This window comes from Protopterus annectens, chromosome 10.part0 (assembly GCF_019279795.1).
Source record: "Protopterus annectens isolate FY-2018-M chromosome 10.part0, PAN1.0, whole genome shotgun sequence".
In the NCBI taxonomy this organism is placed as follows: domain Eukaryota; kingdom Metazoa; phylum Chordata; order Ceratodontiformes; family Protopteridae; genus Protopterus; species Protopterus annectens.
In genome coordinates this window covers 39,466,653-39,486,646 of record NC_056744.1, presented here as the reverse complement: position 1 = coordinate 39,486,646, position 19,994 = coordinate 39,466,653, and the positions used below count along the sequence as shown (strand labels likewise).

Genomic DNA, 19,994 nt, shown 5'->3' with positions numbered 1-19,994 from the left:
TCAAAAAATTATCCTTGTAGCATACAAAGATTGATGATGATGATGTCTGCACATAGGGAAGAGTCATAGGGCTACAGCAAATCCCTCACCCATGCTGCAGTATGACTGCTTCTTACCTGGCTTGTTTCACTGTGCATTGCCGGCAGATGCTTGTCTCTTAGAAACTGAGCATAGAGTGGGCATCAGCATGACCAGAAGCTCTCCCAGAAGGGAGATCCTGGGTAACAGTGGACAGTCTGCCATAATGTGGGGAACTGCCTAGGATGGCATTATGGGGAACTGGCAGTGAGTCTGAAGTAAGCAGCAAGGTGGGATGGAGAAATAGTCATGCTTTTGGGATGTGGGAGAAAACCAGGGAACCTGGTAAAAAGCCTTATAAACATGAGGAGGATGTGTAGAGTTTGCATAGAAGACACCCCATTTGGAATCCAGGCCAGCAGCTGTGAGGCAGCACTGCAGAATGCTGCACCACTGTGCAACGGGTAACAAAAGCAGGGTATGGAAACATTGTTATTGCATGCATGCTGGATACTGCTCAACAGTGAATAATAACTGAACAGTAGTAAAACTGATTAGGAGTTAATATCTGTTGAATTTGAATGTTCTGAATTATACACTTTGTTACACATTTGTCGTTCCAGCTAGACAGCTAAATACTCTATATATTGTTTGTGAAAGTTATCTGATGAACTGAGTTGCACTGTATCTGAATTATTATCTGGGCTCTTTTTCATTACTGAAATATGAGAAGTTATTTGAGTATTACACTGATGTTTGCATTGCCCATTTCTTCAAAATAAAAAAATGGTCCCATACATTTTAAATGTAGTTATTCAAGTAACTGACCTGTGCTAGTTAAAGCAGTTTACTTGATTTCCAACGGGTTTGTTTAAACAAGCAGTTGTTTTTCTTGAACCATGAGAAGTTTGTGCTGTTTGCCCTCCATTCACTGTTTCAGAACAGGATTTTGCAAAATGTTTGCACATTCTGATTCAAAACAAGGAGCCCCACGCACAAAGTTCCCTCTTGACTCAAAGCAGTGTTGAGTTGTATTACTATAACCTCACCCCTCCCCATGCATTTAACTCCACATGTAGATTGTTTTATTATTATTTTAAAGTATGTTTTGCCTACCAGTAGGCCTGACATATTTGTTGCTGTTCTTCATCCCAGTAATCCAGTGGTTTATATTCCGCCCGTTTGTAGCTCATGTTCAACTGAACATGTTTCCCTGTGGCTACAGCAACCCATCTTGTTGACATATGCTGCCCCTGCTTACACTGCATGAATCCTTCCCTCATTTTGTATGAGTGTCTTAAATGTGATTTGTGCATGCGCAGTTCAGTTTAGAAATAACTTTTATAGAAGATGTTCAACTAAGTCAAACAGGCTGTGAACCACCTGAGTCTGACCTTATTTCAGGTTCCTTAGTTGTTTAATGCAAACATAAGAGTAGTTGTTTTGCATATTCTTTTGGAAGATCTGATTTGTACTGAAGGCAAAGTGGCAAACACTAGTCAGGAGCCTAAGGCATGCAAGAGGTTTTTCATCTGCCTGCATGTTAATAATGTTAATACTGTTTTTTTAGGAAAACTGTCAGATATGAAGTCAACTTGGTCATCGCCCATTGCTCATTCACAGCCTTCTTTGTCTCATGAGTTGTGGAAAGTTCCCAGAAACACTACTGCACCCACAAGGCCACCTCCAGGCCTGACAAACACCAAGCCAAATTCAACCTGGGGTGTTACTCCAATTGGATGGACTGGCTCTTACACTACTGGTAAGCTGTTATCTGCAATGTTAGTTTGTGTTTTAAAGGTTGACAAAGTGCACTTTCATACTATTTTACAGTTTATCTGCCTTGGTATGTCTTTCAATTATATTACAGGGAGGCCAGTTTTATTACTTAGCTTGTAGGGCACAGCATAGACTGTACTACACTGATCTGTCTTGTTTGTAGCTTTGATCAAACTCCTTGGCTGCAGCTTCTGACCGTGTTCGTTTACTAGATGAGGCAGGGGTATAGTTAGTAAAATCCTTAATGTTCCATACACTTGGGTTGGGTTGGGAGGGTGGCCTAATGGTTAAGGTGTTTGCCTTACAAACACAAGGTGCAGGGTTTGAGTCTCACAAGGGATAATTGGCTAGGCTTAAAATGGCTCGCAAGGGTAGTTAGCCTAGTACTAATCTATGAACCTGTACAGGTCAAGAAATGCTGTCAAGTTCATTTCAGTCTTGATAATGAAGTAGAACTCCATTTCCCTCCAATTTGTGCAAGTTCTATGGTATTGTTAATGCTCATTCCCATTATGCCAAGGCATCAAGACATTCTGCCTTGCATTCTGTTGTAAGTTATGATGTTCACTCCCTTGTCATAAGCAAATAATGAGCAGTTTTACAGAAAACCTGTGAGGTCCCCTGCCCTAAACAAAAAGACATTATTACTAAATTGCTAAAGTGTGCCTGACTTTAGCTCCTAAACCCTAGCCTTGGATAGTACAGACAGGCATTTTACTTTTGTGCCAGTAGAAGTGTTGAATGTATTTGTATAAACAGCTTTTGCATTATCTCTTCAGAAAACGTTATAGTTTCATGCTGTTATCAGAATTGTAGATTTTTTCTGTTATAATCTTATCTGCCTTTGGTATGAGAAAATGCTTTACAGCCATGATGATTCATATGAGTCTGTCAACTGGTAAGTATTTCTAGTTTTTAACATGCTTTGAGGATAGAGAGACATTTTAATAGTTTCTGTCTTAGAAATGCCTTGTGGCTGTTGTGTGATTCAGAATACTTTACACTTGTGGCTGTTGAGTGTGACTCAGAATACTTTACAGCTCAGTCTTAAAACATTTAAGTATGTTATTCATTTTACAAAAATATTTTTGCTAAAATTATGTATTACTGAAGTAGATTGAAAGAGTCTGAGCCACATAGATTGCAGTAAGTCACTGCTCCAGATGAGTTGGCTGATCCCCCAATCTACTTGTGCCATTTTTGACCATTTGAGTAGATAGTGTTTATTTTTGTTTTGCAGTAGTAGTACAACATATCTGCCATTTATAAATATCGCTGCGGTGGTGCAGCGGTTAGCATTGTCGCCTCACAGCAAGAGGTTCTCCCGTTCGATTCTCGGCTAAAGCGCCTTCTGTGTGGAGTCTGCATATCCTCCCTGCGGTCAAGTGACGTTAAAGACATGCAGGTAGGTGCGAGCGTGAATGGGTGTGCCGCCTTTGAAGGCTGGGCACCAGGCTGGCAACTTGGCACTGTAAAAATCCACTGCCAGTCTTTACGGACCGGAGTTCTGCTGTGGTGACCCCTAACCGGGAAAAGCCGAAAGACATTACTATCTTCATTTAAAAAAATGCATGACCGAATCATAACAACTCTTGAATTGCATCTTTTAATTCCAAAATATCTAATTTTTTCAATTTGATTTCAGCAAAACTTACTCCGTTTATAATCTCTAGGTTGTCTTGTCGTTTATATTGAAGTGCCAGAAATAGGCACCTGCCAAAGCTGACCTTTCATTATATACCCAGAATTTTGTAAGTAGCTGAGGCTAGGTACTAGAGTGGAATTTGACTTGGTTTGGGTATTGTTAACTTGTCGTGTATGTCATTTAGTGAATGTTATAGCTGTTCTAGGATGAAAGGGAAAACTGGTATACCTGATCGAGACAGTTGTCTTCTAACAGCCATAACAAAGGGAGTCACTGATAAATGCAAAGGATTATGCACTGCATATTTCTCAGACCTTGGGGGTCTTGGAGAACACTGTCAAGTCACAGCTGGAGCTATTGCAAGAGTAGATTTTCATTGAATGACACCTAGATACAAAGGTCTGCATATCCAGCCTAATGTGATTTCAAACCTTCTTTCCAAAGTTTGTTTCTTTTATCTTCTCCCACTTTTATGGATATAGCTTACTTCAGAGTTCTGGGTTTTAAAGTAAAAGTTGATTTCCTTGGTTCCTTTTGCCAGGTACCACATGAGGGCACTTCAGTGGTGACACTGGGTCCAGTGGCCAAAGAATATGGACCCAGTTTCTCTTTAGAGTCACATCTCATGGGTATGCAGTCAGCATAGTCTGTGGTGGCTTCCTCCAGACGGTACCTTTATTATCAATCCCCTCTCTAGGTGTGACGGTTGTCATAGAAGCTTGCCCCAGGATGGAGGTGAGGTTATTGTTTAGGGCTTACGGTCCAAATGCCTTGGCCACAGAGATGATTGTGGGACTTCTCTTCAGGGTGTGATTGTCATCCATTCCAGCAACATGGCAGAGATTGGATAACTCGAGGGGGAGTATCTGCTCTTATCCCATGTCAAGAGGCTGTGTTGCTCTGGGAGTGGGTCATGTCATCTGATAATTTTCTGATTGCAGCACATATTCACAATCAAGTCAACTGTCTAGCAAACGAGCTCAGCTGATGTTTAATGATGCCTCAATCGTGGCCCCTCACTCAGTAATCATGGGGTACCATCTTTCTCTAATGTGGAATGCCTTGCCTACTACATATTTCGTCCCCAAACAGGTGCCAGATGCAGAAGTTACTTCTCTGTAAGCAGCCCATGAGAAAAGAGTTTCCAGGATATTGTGGTCCAGTAGTAACCTCTCGATGTTCTTCGTGTTTCACTGTTGTAGTCATCACACTTGGGTTATCTGCCTGCAGGTAGCCCTCAGTCGGCCCGAATAAGAGTCTTGGGATTTCTGCATCAGATCCTGTCGCCTCATCCATGATGTGAGGTCATCAGGGGTATAAAATATGAGGCTGACGCCGTTACATCAGCTTTTCTTGCCGCGCGGAAGCAGAAGCAGTTTGCAAGTTCCGGTCGGCAGCTACCTGAAATTTTCATTTTTTGAGTTTCAAACCTGAAGTCTTCTAAAGCCAAGTACCCCGTTGGGGATCCTTTTTTCTTGCTCTAACCAATGTCAGAAAAAGTTAACAATTGTCTTGCGTGTGGAAAGCAAATACCTCACAGAGATTTTCATTCTTACTGTGTCACATGTTTAGGCTCAGACCACAACGTTCCTCGCTGTCGGTTTTGTGCCTTGTTCCATGCCCGAACTATTCGTCGTCGGGCTATTTTTGTGTCTAAATTCTTTCGCTCTCGTTCAGTGTATTCAGAAATGGCTTCGGTAAGCCATCCGACTACCGATCTTCCGAAAAAATGCAAAGATAAAGATGGAGACAGATAGCATAGTTCCAAAACTGCCGATGATACTTCCGTTAAGCTAGTCGCCAGTCCACCGGAAATCAGTGAGGTGCTTTCGCAGCCCGTTACCCGCTTTCGCAGCCCCTGTTACCCACTTCTACAGATCCGCAGGCCTCTACTGAGACTCATTCGAAGTCCAGTATGCCACAAGATGCTTCTTCGACTTTGGAACCTGCGGGTGTCTGTACCTTGGATGGGTCCGGAGCCGCTATGCAGGCACCAGCTTCTGAGGGTGTATTCAGACCTTCCGATGTTCGTATCAAACCGACTACTTCGTTAATGACTAAATCTACCAAAATTCTCAGGCCCAGGGTTCGCACTACGCCTAGGAAACGCAACCATAGCACATTCTCAAGCTCCCATGCCACAGAAACAAATGCTTAGAATGGCTGAAGACCTTATTACTTTAATTAGGGGAAGCCAGCCTCCCCCCTTTAAAAGGCAAAGAATTGATTTTCCTTCTGATTCTTTAGACCATGAGTCTGAAAACTCTGACCCCTGTGTTTACCAGGACATACCCTTGTCTATCTATGAGGACTCCGATGCAGAGGACTCCATTCCCTTAACCCCCCCCCCCCCCCGAGGACCTTTCTTTCGGTGAAACCTTGCATACCCTAAGAAAGCATTTCCGCTGAGAACGCCAGGACTACCCACAGTCTGAAAAGAGACTCGGGGAATTTCTAGACTTTCCTCAGCATAGGCCTCTAGCTATTCCCCCCCTGTCCTGGATATTGTAGATGATGTCTTCATGGAATCCAGCCTTAACCCTGATACTTAACCACCTGCTCCTAGAAAGCCTGACAGATACTACAGAGTATCTGACTCCCACAAATTTCTCTTTAAAAATCCCACTGCGGATCCAGAAACCATTTCCCAGGGACCTAAATGTATTAAGGCTTCTTCAGCCAAAAACCCTACTCCTTCAGACAGAGATTCTAGGGCTCTAGACAGATGGGGTAAGAAGGTATATACCTCTGCAACTCTTGCCTTCAGGGCTTTAAATTGCCAGTTTCACATGTTGACGTACCAGCAGCATATTATTTATCTAATTAAACAAAAAATGTTGTTGATTCCTGATTGTGCAGAAAATAAGGACTTACAAAGACTTAATGCATTCCGCAAAACCAATTGATAAACATACTTTGCAGTGTGGTTTTGATGCCTTAGAAGCATCTTGCAGGGCTGCGGTCACTGGGTCTGTTTTGAGAAGGCATGCTTGGCTGAAGGAACAAATCTTGCCAGACCATGTCAAGGCAAATTTCCTTGATGCTCCATTAAACCAATAACGTTTGTTTGGCTCTAAAGCAGAAGTAGTTCTTAAAAAGATGGAGGAAAAAGCTAAATCCATGCAAATTGTTAAAGATTTCTTACAGATACAGCCACCTTGATTCAGTAGGCATTGGCCTTCAAAAAACTGGTCCTTTCCAGTCCCTTCCAGACCTTCTCAGTCCAAACCTAGGTGCAACAGACCACAAAGACTACAGTCTCAGGGTATGCACAGATCTAAATTAGATCTAAATAATGGAGTGCTTCCTCCTCAAAAACTGGGAGTGGTAAGCCACCCCCTATGGAAAAAGTTCACAATGACTTGTCCTTAATCCTTCCCAGCCATGCCGAAGTACTTGCACCCATTGGAGGAAAACTCGCCCTGCATGCAAAAAACTGGGAGTATGTTACCCAGGACCAATGGGTCTTAAACATTGTATCCCGGGGATACAGATTCTATTTCCACTCTGTCAAACCCCAAGCGGATTGTCAGACCTTCCTCCAAACCAGTGGACAGAGGCCCAAAAGCAAGTACTTTCTCTTCTCAGTATCAGGGCTATTCAACCTGTGCCAACAGAGCAAAGGGGACAAGGTTTCTACTCCAGGCTGTTCCTGGTTCCCAGTAAAGAGAACTCTTGGCACCCTATTCTAGATCTGTCAACCCTAAACACCTTCCTGGTGGTACCAAAATTCAAAATGCTTGCACTCCAGCATCTCCTTCCTATGCTAGCCAAGGTCTCCTGGCTAGTCACCCTAGACTTAAAAGAAGCTTATCTGCACATCCCCATAAGGGAATCTTGCTGGAAATAGCTACGTTTCAGGGCAGGATCTATGCACTATCAGTTCTCTGCACTTCCCTTCAGCTTATCTACTGCGCCCAGGGTATTCACAAAGTGCCTGGCTCCAGCCATTGCTTACTGCAGGCAGAGAAATATTCAAATTTACCCATACTTGGGACGATTGCCTGATTCAGGCGGACAGTCAGGAATTGCAACTTCAGCACCTGACGTTTGTAAAGAGACTCCTAACTTCTCTGGGGTATACCATCAACGAAAAGAAATCGCATCTGGCACCCAGCCAAAAGATTGTATTCCTGGGAGCAAGCTTGAACACAACTTCCCAGATGGCATTTCTTACTCCAGAAAAGCAGGTTTGTTTGACCACTTATTTCAAACTACTGGCCGCCCAAACCCAGCTATCTGCAAGAAAAATACTGCAAGCCCTAGGGTTCATGGCCTCATGTTCTTCTGATTCCATATGCAAGACTGCATATAAGGAAACTTCAATGGTACTTAAAAAGTCTCTGTTGTCAACATTCCCAGGACCTGGAAACAGTGATTCCTATACTTCCTTGCCTAAGAACAGAGTTCCTTTGGTGGGCAGAGGCTTGCAACCACAACAAGGGGACCCCCTTTCTCACAACCCCCGCTGTCCAGACTCTGACAACAGATGCATCAGACTATGCATGGGAGGGGGCTCACATGGCAGGCAAATGCATTCAAGGCAAATGGAGCCCAGGACATATTCACGTGCATATCAACCAAAAAGAAATGTTAGCTGTACAGAATGCACTGACAGCCTTCAAATACCTTATCCTGCCAGGACAACTCCTGATAAAGACAGACAACACAGTTATGTGGTACATAAACAAGCAGGGGGGAACTCACTCCTACCCACTCTGCAGGTTAGCCATGGCTCTGTGGAACACAGCCTTAAGCAACCAAGTGCACCTGCAAACTCAGTTCCTGCCAGGCAAACAAAATTCACTGGCAGACGACTTGAGCAGAAGTCTAATGGACCCACATGAGTGGAAACTGGAACCAAATTCATTCAAACTTCTAATACACAGGTGGGGGACACCAGAGGTGGGCCTCTTTGCGTCCCCTCAAAACCATCAACTAAACAAATTTTGCACCAGAATTCCCCACAGCCAAGCTTGGAAAGTGGATGCCCTGTCCTTCTCATGGGAAAACCTCTCAATCTATGCCTTTCCCCCTCCGCCTCCTTCCAAAAGTACTCCTCAAGATCAAACAGGACAGGCCAAGGACAATCCTTATTGCACCAGACTGGCCACACCAACACTGGTACCCACTCCGCAATCTGACAGCAGTGCCACCCTGGCACCTACATCAGACCCCCTCTCTGCTGTCCCAGCAGGAGGAACAGATTTTGCATCCTCAGCTGCAAACCCTGAACCTGGCAACCTAGCTCATTCCTTGAATACATCACCAGCAACCCTCAGCAAACAGGTGCTGGATGTTATCCTTGAGGCCAGGAGGCCCAGTACTAGGAAATCCTATTCAGAAAAGTGGAATAGATACTGTTCTTGAAGCCAGTATCAAGGGAAGGACACAGCCGTGCCCTCCTTGCCTGAAATCCTAGATCACTTAGCAGAGCTGCTTCACAAAGGCCTATCCTTCTCATCAGTTAAGATTCATGCCTCTGCCACCTCAGCTCATTACAATACTGAGCCACCCCTCTTCTGTCACCCTCTGATCAAGCAGTTTGTGAGAGGAGCTAACAATTTAAGACCCCCAAGGAGAGCTCCCACTCCTGCCTGGTACCTTAACTTTGTACTAGAGAAGCTCACACATCCCCCTTTTTAGCCTGCTGCTACAGCAGAGTTAAAATTCCTCTCTTGGAAAACAGCCTTACTGCTAGCCATCACTTCAGCAAGAAGAGTGTCTGAGTTACAGGCCTTTATGGCTGTGGAACCCTTCATTATCTTCCATGTGGACAGGGTTTCCCTCAGGACTAACCCATCTTTTATGCCCAAGGTGGTATCCAGTGTGGCTTTAAACCAATCCATCCATTTGCCAACCTTTTTTCCTAATCCTCAGAATAAAGGGGAAATGATCCTGCACTCGGTCATGCACAAACAGCTCAATTTCTACATTAACAGGACTAAACCTTTCCGAAAGTCTGACCAGCTGCTAGTCAGCTTTGCTACAGGGGCAGAGGGCAAGGCCATTTCGAAACAAACCATTTCTAAATGGATAACACACTGCAACCATTTCTGCTACAAACACCATGGAAAACCATCAGGCCTCATTCCACTAGGGCTACCTCATCCTCTACAGCTTTTCTCAGGGGAGTCCCTACCAGGGACATCCTGGAGTTCTGTACACACCTTCACCAAGCATTACCACTTACCTATCTTTTCTAAATCCAGAGCTGGATTTGCCACAGCAGACTTACAAGGCCTGCTAGCCAGCCCTACTACTTCTTGACTGCCTCCACCCTTCCTCAGCTTTGGGAATCAACCCAAGTGTGATGACTGCAACAGTGTAACATGAAGAGCATAGTACAGTTGTGTACACTTACCATAAATGTAGATGTTTGAGTGTATTCACTGCTGCAGTCCTGGTTACCCTCCCTCCAGCCCCCTGTCTTTCTATACTTTCTATCTATCCTCTTTTTTTGCCATATCTTATGGAAATGGTATTTACTTTTTACTGGAGGTGTTCCACACCATTTGATTGCTTCCTATTTTGGGGGCTCCTGACATCTGGGGCAAAAAAAAACGATGTAATGGCGTCGGCTGCATGTTTTATACCCCTGGCGAACTGACGTTATGGATGAGGCAACAGCATCTGACGCAGAAATCCGAAGACTCTGGTATTCGGGCCAACTGAGGGCTACCTGCAGGCAGATAACCCAAGTGTGATGACTGCAACAGTCAATACACTCGAACATCTACATTTATTGTAAGTGTACACATATCTTCACACTTTATTGCCATTTCATCTTGATGATGAAGTTTTTACATATAGCCAAAAAAGGAGAAGGCCAGGGTCATTTCTCGTAGCCCTTAACAGGTCCAGACAAGTATGGTCTCCCTGCTAAGAAATCTCCTCACACAGGTTTCCTGTGTCCCATTCGTCTGGCAAGCCTCACTTCGACATTCAGTCTGTCAGACTACTGCACTGTTTCTCCTATTACACTGATTGCCAGGAGATCCAGATTTACCCCAGGGGTGCTCCAGATCCTTACAAATTCCCAGAAGTACTTCACCAGAAAAGTTTACTGACATAAATAGACAAGTTATTCTTTATGGGCCATAGCCAGAGACTTCCTTTGTCAACCCCGATCCCAGCAGTTTTTGGCCCACATTTTTCATCACAATTCTAGCAATTCTGTAGTCAGTATACCTTTGGCTGCTATTTTGAACTTTCAGCAAAGTTTTCATTCTTCCTCTGTCATCCTTTAAAGTCAGCGGTATTTTTCTATTGAGACCACTTGTTAGAGAATCCATACCTCCTTGGGACTACAATTTCATGCTGGAGAAACTGACACTGCCTCCCTTTGAACCAGTAACCAAACCTAATCTTAATTTATTTTCTTTGAAAACCCTTATTCGTAGTAGCATTTACTTCAGCTAAGAGGATCTCAGAAATTCATGTTCCTTTTTACAAGACCCATCTATACTGTCTCTCATAAGGATTACATATGTTTACATGATGTTGTGATCTTTTGCTTAAAGCTGCTAAAGAAATTAATCCATATTCAGTATGCTAATCTTCCACTATTCTTCCCAAGTATTATGACTCAGAGTATGTTTTGCAAAGTGTTGATGCACACGGATCAGCTAAGCTTTATTTATTTATTTATTTTTTTTGCTTGGGAAGACCAACATTTTGTTCCTTTGTTATATGTTAGGCAGGTCAGAAAATATTCAAAGTTACCTTGTCCATGTAGCCTTCAGACTGTTACTACTTTTTGTTTAAAGAATACAACAAAACCAAAAGATCTTTCTGCAAGGGCCATAACTATACCTCATCAGCCTTGTTTAAAAGTTTTCTATTGATGAAAACTGAGAGGCTATGGCACTGGCTTCTCTGCATACTTGTAAGACCCTATAAACTGGATGTTATCTCAAGCTCCAGGTTGGCCATCAGGACTGCTACCATATTGTCACAGTTCCACCCAAGAGAAAAATCTATAGAGACTGTCCTACTGCTGATGTGACCAGCAGTACAAAAGGTCTTCATGATATGTATTTGTTCTCTTTAGCATACTCTCCCTCCCCCATCCTCCATTTTAGTGAAAGTTATCCTTTGTAGAGAGAGAGATTTTAAAGAATGTCTGTGAGGGTTGTACATGTTCTTCACTCTGCCTTTTTAAGGACAGACTTGATGTCCTTCGTGTTTCACTGTTGCAGTCATTACATTTGGGTTATCCCTGCCAGGGTAGCCCACGGCCGGCCCGAATACCAGAGGCTTAGTATTTCTGTGTCGGTTGCTGTCACTTCAGGACTGACGTCAGGTCATCAGTAGTATAAAGTAAGGCAGCCGATGCCATTACATCAGTCTTTCTTGCCGTGGAGCCCAAAGCAGAAGCAGTTCGCACGAGTGCCAGTTGGCCACTACCTGAGTTTCATCTACCAATTTGAAGCTGAAGTCTTCTAAAGCTAAGTTCCCCTTTGGGGATCCTTTTTTCTTGCACTAATCGATGTCAGAAAAAGTTAACAATTGTCTCTGCTGTGGAAAGGAAATACCACACCAAGACTTTCATTCTTACTGCGTCACTTGTTTAGGCCCAGACCACGACTTCCCACGCTGTCGCTTCTGTGCTTTGTTCAATGCCAGAACTATCTGTCATCAGGTCCTTATTGTAGCTAGATATTTTTGCTTCCAGTCCTCGAACTCCGATATGGCTTCGGTAAGCCATCCGACAGCAGATAAAACGTAAAGATTAAGACAGAGAGAATGCACAGGTCCATACCTACTGACAACGCTTCCGTTAAGCTAGTTGTCAGTTCTCCGGTCCTCAGTGAGGTGCTTTCGCAGCCCCTGATGCATGCTTCTGTGGATTCGCAGGCTACTACCAAGACCCTGTTGGAGTCCGGTATGCCGCAAAACTCTCCTTCGACTAAGGATCCTGCAGTCGTCTCTACCTTGGATGGGTCCGGAGCCGCTGAGCAGGCACTGGCTTCCAAGTCCTTCGCACTACCGATTCTCGACACAAACCGACATAGTCTTTCGCGACTACCATTCTTTCGAAAACTACTGAGTTTCTTAGGTCCAGGGTACGAACCACACCCAAGAAACCGACGACCCAGTCTCAGGCACCTGCTTCCTTGCCTCAGTCTCAAATGCTTAAGATGGCGGAAGACCTTATGCTGATCAGGGGAAGCCAAGCTACCCCCTCCAAAAGGAAAAGATATCTGTCTCCTGTAGTTTTCTCTGAGCAAGAATCAAATGACTCAGATGCATCTGAATATGAAGACATGCAACCCCTCTCTACTTATGAGGATTCTGATGCAGAGGATTCCATCCCTTCTGCCTCTCCCCCAGGCAATTTTTCCTTTGGGGAAACCCTTCATACCTTAAGGGAGCATTTCCAATGGGAGAGTCAGGACTACCTGCAGTCTAAAAAGAGACTCGGGGAATTCTTAGATCTTCCACAGCACAGACCCTTGGCCATCGGGTCTATATTTTAACATCAAAGTCTTACAACTTCGAATGTTATAATATCGAACCCAGTAGAGCTAACTGAAATAACGAAGCTGCAGAAATGGCCCACCGAATACTTTCCCTAGGAAAGTATTCGGTGGGCCATTCAACCATATTTCGACTGTGGAGCGAAGGTTACGGACTAGGTTAAGGTAAGTGTGTGAACGAAGGTGAGTGTGCGATTGGGCACGGGTTAGGTGAGTTAGGGTTAGGGCACGGGTAAGGTGAGTGTGCGATAGTGACGGACCTTAGGGTTAGGGTTGGGTTAAGGTAAGTGGATAGCTAGTGGTGTATGTATTCATAGGTTCATAGGTTGGTACTAGGCTGTCAGCCCTAGGGCCTATACAAGCCTAGCCATAACAATTCCCTGGCTATTTCTCCCACATTATTTACTTTCCTGGACCCCTGTCTAGCAGGGCGACTGACGTGATCCCTGGGGTGAATTTCCTTTCTCCCATCCAATCGTCAAGGTTCCTCTTGAAGAGGTCCAAAGAGGCACTCTGCTTGACATGTATGGGCAATCTATTCCAGAGTCTAGGGAGTCTCTGGGTCAGGAACCTATCCCTCCAGCATGTTTTGTTTATTGTGATGACAAGGTTTAGATCCCTGGAGCATGTAGCTCTGAGGGATTGGGATTTCTTTAAGTGTAGCATGTCCAACAGCTCTGGGTTTGTCATGGCCTTGTATGTTAAGCAGAGATCGCCTCTGAGTAGACGATATGCGACAGAATATAGCTGGAGTTTTTTAAGGCGGTCAGCGTAGGGCATCTGCTTTAGGCCTGTGATTCTTTTAGTGAGGTATTTCTGAGGCCTTTCCAATTGTTGCAGATGTCTTGGGAGGTACATGCCAAATGGGGCGTTGTATTCTATAATGGGTCTAATGAGGGATGAGTACAGTGGGACAATGACCTCCTTTTTTCTGGATGAAAAGCCCTTCGTGATGAGGTGTGCCACATAGAAGGATTTCCTGACTGTTGTGGCTATGTGGTTATCGAAGGTGAGACCACTGTCCACCTGTGTCCCTAAGTCTCTTATCACACTTTCTGTGTTTAGTGTACTGCCACCTATATGGTAATTCATGGATACATGTTTTTTCCCAAAGGGGATAACAATACATTTCTTGGCATTGAGCTTGAGCCCATGGCTCTGGCACCAAGCATCTGTTTCTGTAAGGCCCTTTTGTAGAGTATCCACATCATTTGGGGATTCAATAATGGCTCCCAGTTTGCAGTCATCTGCAAACTTTGTTAGCCAGAGTCCCTTAGTGTTGACCTGTACTTCAAAGAAGTATAGATGCCAAACAAGAGCGGCCCCAGGACTGAACCCTGAGGTACTCCACTTGTCACTTGTCTGGAGCTGGATTTGGAGTCGGCTACTTTTACAGTGTGGGTTCTATCAGTAAGCCATTTAGCAACCCATTGGGTGACATAGGGATTAATGCCCAACTTAGTAAGTTTATCTATGATTCCAGAGTGGGGGATGGTGTCAAAGGCCTTGGCAAGGTCTAGATAGGCTGTGTGGACCACCTTACCCTTGTCCATGGCTCTGGAGACTGATTTAAAGAAGTCAATCAGGTTCAGGAGACAAGATCGGCCCTTCACAAACCCAAACTGGGTGGGGTCCGGTGTTTGAAGGTTGCCAATGTCTTTGTTTATAAGTTCCGTGATAATACGCTCCATGGCCTTGCAGATAAGGCTCGTCAGACTGATGGGACGGTAGTTTCCGGGATCCAAGGTGGATCCCCTCTTGTGGATTGGGATAACTGTAGCTCTGCGCCACTCAGTGGGCACGAAACCTGAGGTGAGGCTATGATTAAACATGACACTTAGGTGAGGTGCCATTTCATATTGTAGTTCATGTAGTACACAGCCCGGGATGTCATCTGGTCCCATGGATGCTGTATTCTTGGCTTTAGAGAGTGCGTTTTGTACCTGTGTGGCCGTTATTACTGGAATTTGGCGTATTGAGATGGGCCATTTAGGGGGTGAGGGGTGGCGTTGGCACTGAATCGATCTGCCAGGATATTGGCAATATCCTTGGATCAGTATATTTAATGCCATTCTGTTTTAGCTCAGAGCAGATCTGAGCATTGCCATTTAGATTCTTGACATAGTTATAGAATGCTTTGTGGTTGTCTTTGGAATCTTTGGCAATTTTATTTTCGTAACTAGCTTTGGAGGATTTTATGAGGCATCTCAGTTTCTTATTGAGGCTAGTAAGGGAGTTTTTTGCATCCTGGGATTTTCCTCTTTTCTGCAAAAGTTTCTTCCTTTTGTTGTAAAGTTTGTTTATGGCAGGGGACCACCAGATTGGCTTCCTTTTTTTGGATGAGAGCATTTTGGTTCTATTTGGGATGGCACGATTCATGCATGAGTGGATGTGCTCGTACAGTGCCTTAGTGTAGGATTCAGCAGTTGAACTGTCAGTTCCCGTCTGCATGGGTGTCATGAAGTTTGTCACTTCTGACTTGAGTAGCATGAAGTTGGCTTTGGAGAAGTTTTTTCTGGTGGTTTCTTTACTGGGGGGTGGGGGTGGGATGTGGATGTTAAGGGTGATTAGCTTATAGTCAGACCTGACTAATGAGGGGAGGTTTAGTGTAGGGTTTTGTGAAGTGTGTGTGTGTGGATTATTTATTTTGGTGTGCTTATGTTGTGTGTATGTTTGTCGGAACAGCAATTTTTTTCCCTGGGTTCTGGTGTTCTGGTGTTTACTCTACTGGGTTCGATATTATAACATTCGAAGTTGTAAGACTTCAGTGTTATAATATAGACCCTGGCCATCCCCCCAGTCCTGGATGTTGTGGAGGATATTTTCCTGGAATCCAGCTTGATTCCTGACACCCTCCCTCCTGCACCCAGAAAACCAGACAGGTACTATAGAGTCCTCTGTCTCACACAAATTTCTTTTTAAAAATCCTATTGCTGACCCTGAGATAATTTCTCAAGGGCCTAAAGGGATTAAAGCAACCTCTGCTAAGAATCCCACCCCCTCAGATAGGGATTCCCGAGCCCTAGACAAATGGGTTAAAAATATATACACCTCAGCTACTCTTATCAGAGCACTAAATTGTTAGTTCCATATGCTAAAATTTCAGCAACATACCCTGGAACTCGTCAAACAAAAAATGTCTTCCTTTCCTGCTTGTGCAGAATCTAGAGAGTTAACAAGAGTTAATGCATTCTGCAAGTCAAGTAACTAAACACACCTTGCACTATGGTTTTGACGCCCTAGAAGCTTCTTCAGCAGTCACCGGATCTGTCATTAGAAGGCATGCATGGCTTAAGGAACAGCCCTTGCCAGACCATGTCAAATCTAAATTGTTGGATGCCCCCTTGCACAAAGACAACCTATTTGGCACTAAGGCAGAAGAGGTCTTAAAAAAGATGGAAGAAAAAGCAAAAATCTATGCAGACAGTTAAGGGTTTCTTACAGGTCCCGCCACCCAGGTTCAGCAGGCATTGTCCCACCAAGCACTGGTCCTTTCCTGCTCCCACTAAGCCAGTCCAGCCCGGACCCCGGGGAACCAGATCCCCCCAGACAGCAGCCACAGGGAATACAAAGATCTAAGCAGTGGACTACCTCCACTTCAAAACCAGGGAGTTCTAAGCCACCCCCTTATGGTAAGAACCATCAGCTCAGCAAATTCTGCACCAGGGAGCATCACTGCATGGCTTGGAAAGTGGATGCCCTCTCCTTCCCCTGGGTCAATCTATCGGTCTATGCCTTTCCTCCACTACCTCTCATCCCCAGGGTACTGCTCAAAATAAAGGAGGAAACACCAAGGACAATTCTTATAGCTCCAGACTGGCCACAGACTGGCCACGCCAGCACTGGTACCCCTTGCTGCGCAGCCTGTCCCCACTGCCACCATGGCATCTTCCTCAGATTCCAAACCTCCTGACCCAGAGGGAAGGGGAATTCATGCATCCCCAATTGCAGACACTCAATTTGGCAGCTTGGCTTATTCCCTAACCCCCCGATCAATCTTAAAACCTCAGTAAATAGGTTCTAGATGTTATACGTGAGGCCAGACGCCCTAGCACTAGAAAGTCTTATGCTGACAAATGGAAAAGGTTCTGCACTTGGTTTCAGGCTAAGGGAGCCAATACGGCACAGCCGTCCCTCCCTCTCATCTTGGATTAATTAGCTGACCTACTACACAGTGGCCTCTCTTTTTCCTCTGTTAAATTTCATGCCTCTGCTATCTCTGCTCATTTTCCCACTGAGCAAACCCATTTCTCATACCCTTTGATCAAACATTTCCTAAGAGGGGCTAGCAACTTGAGGCCCCCCAGAAGAGCACCAACCCCAGCTTGGGACCTTAACTTTGTGATGGAAAAGCTCACCCTGCCCCCCTTTGAACCAGCTTCTTCTGCAGAGCTAAAATTTCTCTCCTGAAAGACAGCTTTCCTTCTGGCCATCACTTCAGCCAGAAGAGTCTCCGAGCTGCAAGCACTCATGACTGTGGAACCCGTCATCATCTTCCATGCTGTGACGGGGTATCCCTCAGGACTAACCCATCCTCATGCCCAAAGGTGGTTTCCCGTGTGGCTCTCAACCAATCCATTCATTTGTCCACCATTTTTCGCAACCCCCAGGACAAGGGGGGAAAGGATCCTGCACTCTCTAGATGTGCACAGACAGCTCAGATTCTATCTAGACAGGACCAAATCCTTCAGAAAGTCTGATCAATTGCTGGTTAGCTTTGCTACAAGGGCAGAAGGCAAAGCCATCTCCAAACAAACCATTTCCAAATGGATAGCACACTGCATCCATTTCTGCTACAAACAACACGGAAAGCCTCCCCCCAAGGGGGTCAGGACTTACTCCATCAGAGCAGCCGCCACCTCTGCAGCTTTCCTCAGAGGTGTCCCAACCAGGGACATCCTGGTGGCTGCCACCTGGACATCTGTTCACACTTTTACCAAACATTACCACCTGCCTCTGTTCTCCAAATCCAGGGCAGGGTTTGCCTCTGCAGTCTTGCAGGGCATCCTAGCCAGCCCCTAGTTTCCTTGACTGCCTCCACCCATTTCCTCAGCTTTGGGAATCGACCCAAATGTGATGACTGCAACAGTGAAACACGAAGAACATAGTACAGTTGTGTACACTTACCATAAATGTAGATGTTCGAGTGTATTCACTGTTGCAGTCCTGGTTTCTCTCCCTCCATCCCCCTTTTTCCTTCTCTTTCCTTACAAGGGACATATTGGTATTTACTTTCTACTGGTGGGGTTCTTCCACCAGAACCTGGCTTCTTCTTGGGGGCTCCTGACAGGTTAGGGCAAGAAAAACTGATGTAATGGCGTTGGCTGCCTTACTTTATACTACTGACGATCTGACGTCAGTCTTGAAGTGACAGCAACCGATGCAGAAATACTAAGCCTCTGGTATTCAGGCCAGCCAAGGGCTACCCTGGCAGGGATAACCCAAATGTGATGACTGCAACAGTGAATACACGTGAACATCTACATTTATGGTAAGTGTATACAACTGTACTTTCTGAAGATTGGGAGGTGTGGAGATTTGTTGGAGCTAGAGAAGTCATCCTTGGAGAGTCTTAAAAGCATCAAGCAGCCACTGTCACTAGCATATTGGTCCTACTTTTAAAGTGAATGGATGTGGCTCATGATGGTCTAACATTGTGGTAAGCACATAATTTTTATGTTCATTTAGGTGTGGCAGAGACCTATAATAAAGAAGTTTTGAGTGTCTGAGTAGAAAGGTGGACATGACAATCTGCAGTACTGCTGCCAGAAAAAGATTCAAGCGCATATTGTTGGCTTTCACCAGTTGTATAACCTGAACAGATTGGAGTGTACTTGAAGTGAACAAAAATAAGATGTCATTTCCTACATCACTGTCTTGAAGCACATTGGCATTGTTTAAGACTTCAACTTTTGATGTACCACTTAGACAAGTTTAGTGAAACAAAGTTTATTGAGTTGATGCTGACAATCTCCACTTCGACTTCACGTAGAATGTAGTAAAACTGTAGAAATTGAGTAGGCATATGTCAACCCCTAGACTTAACATGCTATGCTGCTCCTTAGTTTAGGTAACAACTCCAATAAACAGCTTGTACTGAGTCTTCAAGTTTGTATTTCATGTTTTATGCATACCTACGCTACTTATGATTTCAACTTGCAGATTTCATTCCACATATACCAAAGAAGTGGCATCCCTTGCATTCCCCATCATTAGCACACCATGTTAGAATTTACATATTAAAATCAAACAAAAAATTTTGACAACAGTTTGTTTAGCAGGTGTCATTCACAATATAGCATGTTAGTGTGTGCATTTCTAAGATCTCCTGTATTGTCTGTACAGTTTTGATATGATACTGATTTAAGTATCCCTTTATAAGCGTATACTAAATTTCTTTAAGTGTATATGCTGTTGTAGTGTTTTAACTGTGTACATGTCAGTCTCTGAAAGTACAGCTGCAGCATTGTATAGATTTCCAGATATATATTGTAAAACTGTTGATTTTTGCTATGGACATAGGTAATAGTTGAAAGGAGGTCCACATGGATCAGTTCATTTAACCAGTCAACAAATGGCAAGTAGATAAGTAACTGCAGAATTTGGCCTGCTGATAGTGTCAGGGCATCCATTGTCTGTGTTAGTGACATAATTTTAAATAGCTCTTGCTAAGTTGAAGATGGAAGTGGAATGTAGTGACCAGTGACCTGCCCTCCTTATTCAGTGATGTGCACAGCACAGTTTTGTGAGGTTCTAAAATCGCTGAAGTATTTCATGACTTGTTTAGAGAGATGTGCAGAGGACTAGGTTAGCATAGATTGAGGATATGGGGGATGCTGCTCAGGGCACATGTTTCACAGAAAAGAACAATACAGGAATGAAACTGCCTCCCAAAAGGAAACATATGCTTCAGTGTCAGTGACTTGAACTAAAGAATTGATGGGTCATACACAAAGCAGTTTTAGTGGGTGACCACTCAGTGCAGGTTGATGGCCAGCTTTCTTTTAATACCTTTTCTGGTAAATGGAAAAAAAAAACTGACAAGACTGAGCGTTTCTGATTTGTTTGTG

General features: G+C 44.3%; 1 protein-coding gene across 4 annotated transcripts in view; it reads left to right on the top strand.

Moving 5' to 3' along the window:
- The window catches only part of TNRC6C (trinucleotide repeat containing adaptor 6C), an 897,274-nt gene that overhangs the window by 835,779 nt on the left and 41,501 nt on the right, over positions 1–19,994 (top strand). For all 4 annotated transcript variants that reach the window (XM_044084998.1, XM_044084999.1, XM_044085000.1 and 1 more), the window contains one exon: positions 1,589–1,780. In XM_044084998.1, the coding sequence (XP_043940933.1) occupies positions 1,589–1,780 (192 nt within the window). The remainder of the gene's footprint in view (positions 1–1,588; positions 1,781–19,994) is intronic.